Source organism: Hippoglossus hippoglossus, chromosome 8 (assembly GCF_009819705.1).
Source record: "Hippoglossus hippoglossus isolate fHipHip1 chromosome 8, fHipHip1.pri, whole genome shotgun sequence".
Lineage (NCBI taxonomy): Eukaryota > Metazoa > Chordata > Actinopteri > Pleuronectiformes > Pleuronectidae > Hippoglossus > Hippoglossus hippoglossus.
Window position 1 is genome coordinate 17820050 of NC_047158.1, and position 6580 is coordinate 17826629.

The following is a 6580-nucleotide window of genomic DNA, read 5'->3' on the forward strand; positions in this document are numbered from 1 at the left end:
GAAATATGTTAATTTAAGAGACTGGAAAGGCTGCAACACAACAATGTGCTTGGTGTGTGGAGGGGAGGAGAGGATGGAGGGTCGGAGAAGTAGAGGTGATGCAAAGTGGTACAGTTTGTTTCCAAGTAGTGAAGGTTGATCTACTTTAAGCGTACAGCTCTGAGACTTGTTTGTGTAGGAGGCAGTGAATAATGAATTTATAATGACAACCAGACTTAGGACATTTTGCTTCGCTCCTTTGGTCCCACCGGGTAGAAGATGTCTCGACTCATCCGCTTGCGTTTACAGTACAAACACAGTAGGATAAGTGAAATCACAAGAAAATGAAAATATACTTTAGTTGTTTGTCTATTCTGGTCATTATTGATCAAAAATCATTTGAGCTGAAGTTAATAATTTGGCAAATGACTTTCAGGAAGGTAATATGTACATAATGAAAGCCCTTTGCAAAGAAATCAACATTATATTAATTACATAACCAGCACAAATCTACCAGGTGCTTAATATGGTGGAGTGAGAAAGGCGGTACTCGCATTCCTTACTCTGCAAGTGAAAGCTAAGAGCATGACTTCATGTTGCATAACAAATCTAATAAAGTTCCAGGGTTTATTTTGTCGGTTTATATATTTTACCCAAGAGCGATGTAGGTAAAAGAAAGTGTTTTCCACATTCGCTGCTCGTGCTGCTGTAAATGTTACTGCTGGATTTTCACAATATTTTGTTCCTTCATGGTATCTATGTCTTCTTGTTGTTGACCCTTGATCTGTATTTTCCTTCAGTGCTTCAATTCTTGTTTTCCTTAAAAACCGCAAACAGATCTTCAGCATCAACTGTGTTACACAAACCGGGGACAGTTACGTCACCTAAATCCACTTTTTCTTATGATTTTCATGCCTCACTGAGAGATATTGTTTTCTCTGGTACCTGCAAGCTTCATTATAGTTTTTCATAACATCAAAACAATTCACTAAAGCCCTCTCTCTCTCTTTTCATTCCTCTTAGATGCTGTTGCATCACTTGTACAAACAAATCCCACAAAAGGTTCAGGGGGCAAAAAATAAAGAATAGGGAAATGCTTACAAGTTATGTCACATATTAAAACATTGTTTGCTTTACCTAATGCACTTTAAAGCTGCTGCGTCACGCTGATGTACTCACTTAAAATCAAAAAGCTGTTCCGTTGTGATAAAGTAGAGTTGGATGAATAATTTCATGGACATATGTGTTGTGTTGTTGAGAGCTTGATTCACTTTAACACTCTCACATGAACCTTTTGGTGGCTTATAGTCATTCTCACTTATTAATGATATTTGTACAGTCATACAGTGTATTACACCAGCTCCTATATTTGAGGTCCTTCCTCCTGACGACACTTTACTCCTTCAGTGTTTATATCAGGCCTGCAAAAAAGGCACCTGCAGCTATAAATCATTTCGCCTCAGGGAAGTACAGATGACAGTAAATATGTCATGAAAGATCTAATATCCTTTTGTCACATGCAGACTTTTGTCTGTCGCACTCTGTACTTCAATTTTCTAAAGAAATCTATTTTACTTTGAGAGTCGATATGTTTTCATTACTTATTCAAAATGTTTTCATTTTATTTTCAACATTGACTGAATAAATAAGAGCAGAGTCGGCATCGAAAAAAAAAAATAAAGTAATAAAATAGTCCTTCCTGAATAATAGATAAGGTAAATTGCTTGGGGACAGATTATCATTTTAGAATCTGAATTATTGAGATGATTACTGCAGTGATGTGGAAAAACAAGAGTGGATCGCCACTGCAAGAAAGGGTCTGTGGGAATAAGGTGGACTGCTGATGTTGTGGGGACCCAAATTACTTTACGCGGTCACATTATGTGGGTGTGAACCAGTTGTATGATCTTCAAATTAAATTTATCATCAAATAAACAAAGGAAACAAAAGAGAAAATTAAAAAGTCATGTAAAGACTGATGTGATCGGAGCTGTCCTTGGTGCTGAATCAGCAGGGACCACAAACTGCTGCAACTTCTGATCTGCATCCACCTTGAGTGTGTGTGTGTGTGTGTGTGTGTGTGTGTGTGTGTGTGTGTGTGTGTGTGTGTGTGTGTGTGTGTGTGTGCAAAACGGCACAACACCACAGCTGGCTCTCCTGGCACCGCGCCACTCAAGCAAACCTCCTTCACCGTCAACAAATCCGCGTTTTCCAGATGAATAATACAAAGCGAGAAATGACAAAAAGTCCAGGTGATCAAAGATTTAACGCGCGCGGAGCCTGGAAGCACAATTGGTTTCATCTCTTGAATGTGACGCCGCTTCAGGAGCCGCCTGAACAGACCCCCCCCCCCCTCCCGCCGTGATGCAGTGGAGCAGCTCTGCGCAGAACCAGGCTCGCTGTATAAAAGCGGCTGCGCTTCCACAGGCGGAGTACAACAAGAGGGCGAGAGCGCGAAGTCACAACGGCTCATCAGCCAAAAACTAAGAAAACACAACCCGGCACAGACGCCAACATGCAGGCCACGCAGAAGGCGATCTGCTGGAGACTTTTCCTGTGTTGCTGCCTGTTTTTGGAGAGTTCCTCTCAAGACTTTGGCGGACAGACGCAGTTCATTTGCACCTCCGTGCCCAAGGATATGGACATATGCGCGGCCACGTTGCAGAACAGTGTGCCGGGAGACGACCTGAAGACCACGGTCATGCAGCTGCGGGAGACGGTTTTGCAGCAGAAGGAGACGATCATGAACCAGAAGGAGACGATCAGAGAACTCACCTCAAAGTTGGCTCGGTGCGAGAGCCAGAGCGGCGCCGAGGACGCGCGGCCCGGGGGCAGGAGGAAAGAACCTGGAAGCAAAAACACAATGGGGGACGTATCGAGGGGCCCCGCTGACACTTTGACGCAACTATCACAGACTTTACAGTCGCTGAAGCAGAGATTAGAGAATCTGGAGGTAGGGCTGCTGCTGCTGCTGCTGAGGACATTTTCAACTCTTTGGGTGTCTGTGCGCAAAACACCTGCTCCTTTGTTGACCAGTGAATAACACTAATATCAACAACAATAATAAAATATAATAATTATAATAATAATTAAAATAATAGGTGGTTTCAGTCTATGATTGCAAATACTAAATTAAGAAAGAGAAACAAAAACTGACAGGAGCAAATTAACTTTCCCCTCCAAAATAAAAGCTTATCCAGAATTGTAACCACTCAAATTCCTTTATACACTGAGCTAAATCATCATCTCTCCCCTCCTGACAGCAATTCAGCAGAAGTAACAACTCGGTGCAGGCGAACAGCCTCAAAGACCTGCTGCAAAGTAAGATCGACGACCTGGAGAAGCAGGTGTTGTCCCGGGTGAACAGCATCGAGGAGGGCAAACCCGGACTCCGGAATGAGACCGAGCAGCGTGGGAGAGTGGAGTCCACCCTCACGTCTCTACACCAGAGGATCACAGACCTGGAGAAAGGTGGGTGTGTGCGGAGAGTTGTAGGTTGGGTGTAGTGGTGGAGGGGAGGCTTGATAGTCATAAAGAAGAGGCATCGAGGGCAGAAAATGAAAATACAAAACCTTATCCAATTTGGGCGTTAAAGGCTGTAATGACGTTAGCAGATGGATTAATGTTTACTTATCCTCACAAAGCTGAACGTGTCCGGTATATTCAGGAGTTTCCTGCTCTAATTCATGCAGATTAAACCATTTCAAACATGCAGTGTAAGACCCATCCCTCCATTTGTGCCGTGAGCCATTTCAGAACTTGTGCGCTCTGGGTTTGGGACGCCTCTGATCTCATGCAGCAAACAGCTCGCGTGGTGGTAAAACAGGGAAGTGTGGACGGAGGAAGAAAAAAAAAAATAAGAGATGAAGGTTATCAACGTTACTATTACTCCTGTGATGGATTTAACATGGGAGATTAAAGCAAATCTGGAGCGTCAGGCTTGTGGATTTGTTGTGTAACATATAATTCCTATGTAAATCCCCTGGATGTGTGCATTGGGATTGACATATCATAAGAAAATGAGGGGGGGAATGAGGAGCACACAAATGCTGCATTCTACAAAGTGGCTGAAGTCAACTATGTTTTTTTTCCTTCACAGGTCAAAGAGACAACAGGCCCCTGGATAAATTCCAGCTCACGTTCCCACTGAGAACCAACTACATGTACGCAAAAGTGAAGAAGAGTTTGCCGGAGATGTACGCCCTCACCGTGTGCATGTGGCTCAAGTCCAACGCGTCTCCCGGAGTGGGCACGCCTTTCTCCTATGCAGTTCCAGGTCAAGCCAACGAGCTGGTCCTCATCGAGTGGGGAAACAACCCAATGGAGATACTCATAAATGACAAGGTACGTCTGGAACATGGTGGGAATGTTGCCCTGCAGCCATTTTGGTTCACGGTGGCAAATATTAACCTCCAGTCTCTTGTGTTTGAAACCACTTAAGGTTGCAAAGCTGCCGTTTCTTATCAATGACGGGAAGTGGCATCACATCTGCGTGACCTGGACAACTCGTGATGGTGTTTGGGAAGCGTTCCAAGATGGCGTCAAGAGAGGGAGTGGAGAGAACCTGGCTCCGTATCATCCAATCAAACCACAAGGCCTGCTGATCCTCGGCCAAGAGCAGGTAAACATCTGTTTCCAGTGGGATCCTCTCTAAGGGACTGAGCTTTCAGCACAATGACACAGTATAAGTTGTATTTTTCTTACTTTACTCACTTACGAGCCTCAGATAAGGAACTAGCCCTAAGATATCACTTTGTTAAATTTAAAAGATCTATGCACGATACTGAAAATTACCCAAACTGGAGTTATGGTCCCATTTGAATGTGAAAAAAAAGAATCAATTCAATTCCCCGACCATAGTAATTCATATAATCTTTAATAATGTAATTAGACCTTTAACTGCAACTCATCAAGAATCCCAGTGATTTGACGACGCAAATTTCCTCGTTTAATTTAATCAGTCAAAAAGAATCTCGATAATCCAAGAAGTAATTTCGTTCTTTGCATGAAGCAGCCCCAAGGGGAGGAAATCATATCATCCTTGATTAAACCCATTTGTCTCTACCACAGGACACGCTCGGAGGAGGATTTGACGCCACACAAGCCTTTGTTGGAGACCTGGCGAATTTTCACATCTGGGACCGGAAACTATCTGTGGGAGAGATTTATAATCTAGCGACTTGCAGCAGCAAAGCGCAAGTGGGCAACGTTTTCGCGTGGATGGAGACGAGCCTTGATATTTACGGAGGTGCCTCCAAGTGGACATTTGAAGCTTGTCGCCAGCTCAACTGAACTTGTGGGGGAAGAGGAAGATCAATGCAGTCGTCAGAGCCACTGTTGTCCCAGCAACTAATTTGAAAGATCAGGAGACGCGTCAATTAATAGAATCCGGATTTGTTATAGATATTTGAAAGCATCATTTGTGGACACCTTGATAGATTTTTACCAGATCCTCACGGGCGACGGCTCACTGGAAGAGGACACTTTGGCGTCTTGTGTTGCTCGAATGCACACCGGGCCTACTTGTGGTTTTGTTTTTGAAAGAGCAGCTGTTGTCTGTCCAGAGGGCAGAGGATGTTCCTCGGAGACAGAAACAACAGGCCGGCGTCAGAAGTACAGCAGGGGGTCGTGTAGTGTATAGCCAACGGATGTCACACAAATCGACAAAACGACTTGACTTCTGCGAACGTCTTTTCTGTCTCGACTGCCAGGGATTTTCACTGTGAAAAGGGACAAGGAGGACTTCTTTAAAAAAGGAACGTGATCTCCGAGAGGTTTTGAAGTAGACGACGTCGTTTCTCTCTCTCACTCTTCTTTCTCTACCACCACCTGCTTGACGTGATTTTTCGTGTAAAGAATGACGATGTATTTATTGCCAACTCTCGAGCCTGAGTGCCTTGGGCTGTTGAAAAAAAAATCTCAGCACATTCATTATGATTTGCAGAGTGTTAGTGTTTATTTTTTTCTGTAAATTATTTTTGAAAAGAGGTCTTCTTGTAACACTTTGAATGAGGATGGATCAAGTTTGTTTAGTGTAAAATGCAATTCATCGATGGCAATGGCGCATTTGGCAGATGTTCATACTTGGTAATGGTAATGTTCTCTGTACAGTAACAGCATGTCTTAACTTCTGTAAATGCTGCGTCAGCATCTATGATCTTTGCTTTTACCTTCCTACTTTTGGGTTGGGATTTTATACTGTATTGTTATATGCTTAAAGCATGGCAACACCAACAGATGAAAAAAAGTTCTAGTTTTTGTAATAAATTGTCATACTTGAATCATTAACAAGCGCAAACACATTCATTTATTTCCCGGGAGACAGTCAGTTTAAGAGACGCCTCCCGAAACTTTACTAAAGAGGATTTACATGAGATTTTGTACAGATGTTCTCCTGAGTGTGCTTTTCACGTTTGCCAATGGACCACAACAATTTGGCAGGATGCTTGGCCCATTATGGCTTCTTGAAATGGCTTGGTAAAACCCAAAAGAGTTTCAGTTAATCACAAAAGACAAATCCTCACAATTTGAAAGCTGGAACGATGATTGATTGAATGATTGAATGTATGGTTACAGTGGTTGGTGTGGTGAAACTAACATA

General features: G+C 43.1%; 1 protein-coding gene across 1 annotated transcript; it reads left to right on the top strand.

Annotated features, from left to right (window-relative positions):
* Window positions 1–2404: 2404 nt before the first annotated feature.
* On the top strand, window positions 2405–6264 carry nptx1l (neuronal pentraxin 1 like). The gene is made up of 5 exons (XM_034594067.1): window positions 2405–2932; window positions 3243–3450; window positions 4079–4323; window positions 4421–4600; window positions 5050–6264. The coding sequence occupies exons 1-5, from the start codon at window positions 2495–2497 to the stop codon at window positions 5269–5271; spliced, it is 1293 nt and encodes a 430-aa protein (XP_034449958.1). The 5' UTR covers window positions 2405–2494; the 3' UTR covers window positions 5272–6264.
* The last annotated feature ends 316 nt before the right edge of the window (window positions 6265–6580 follow it).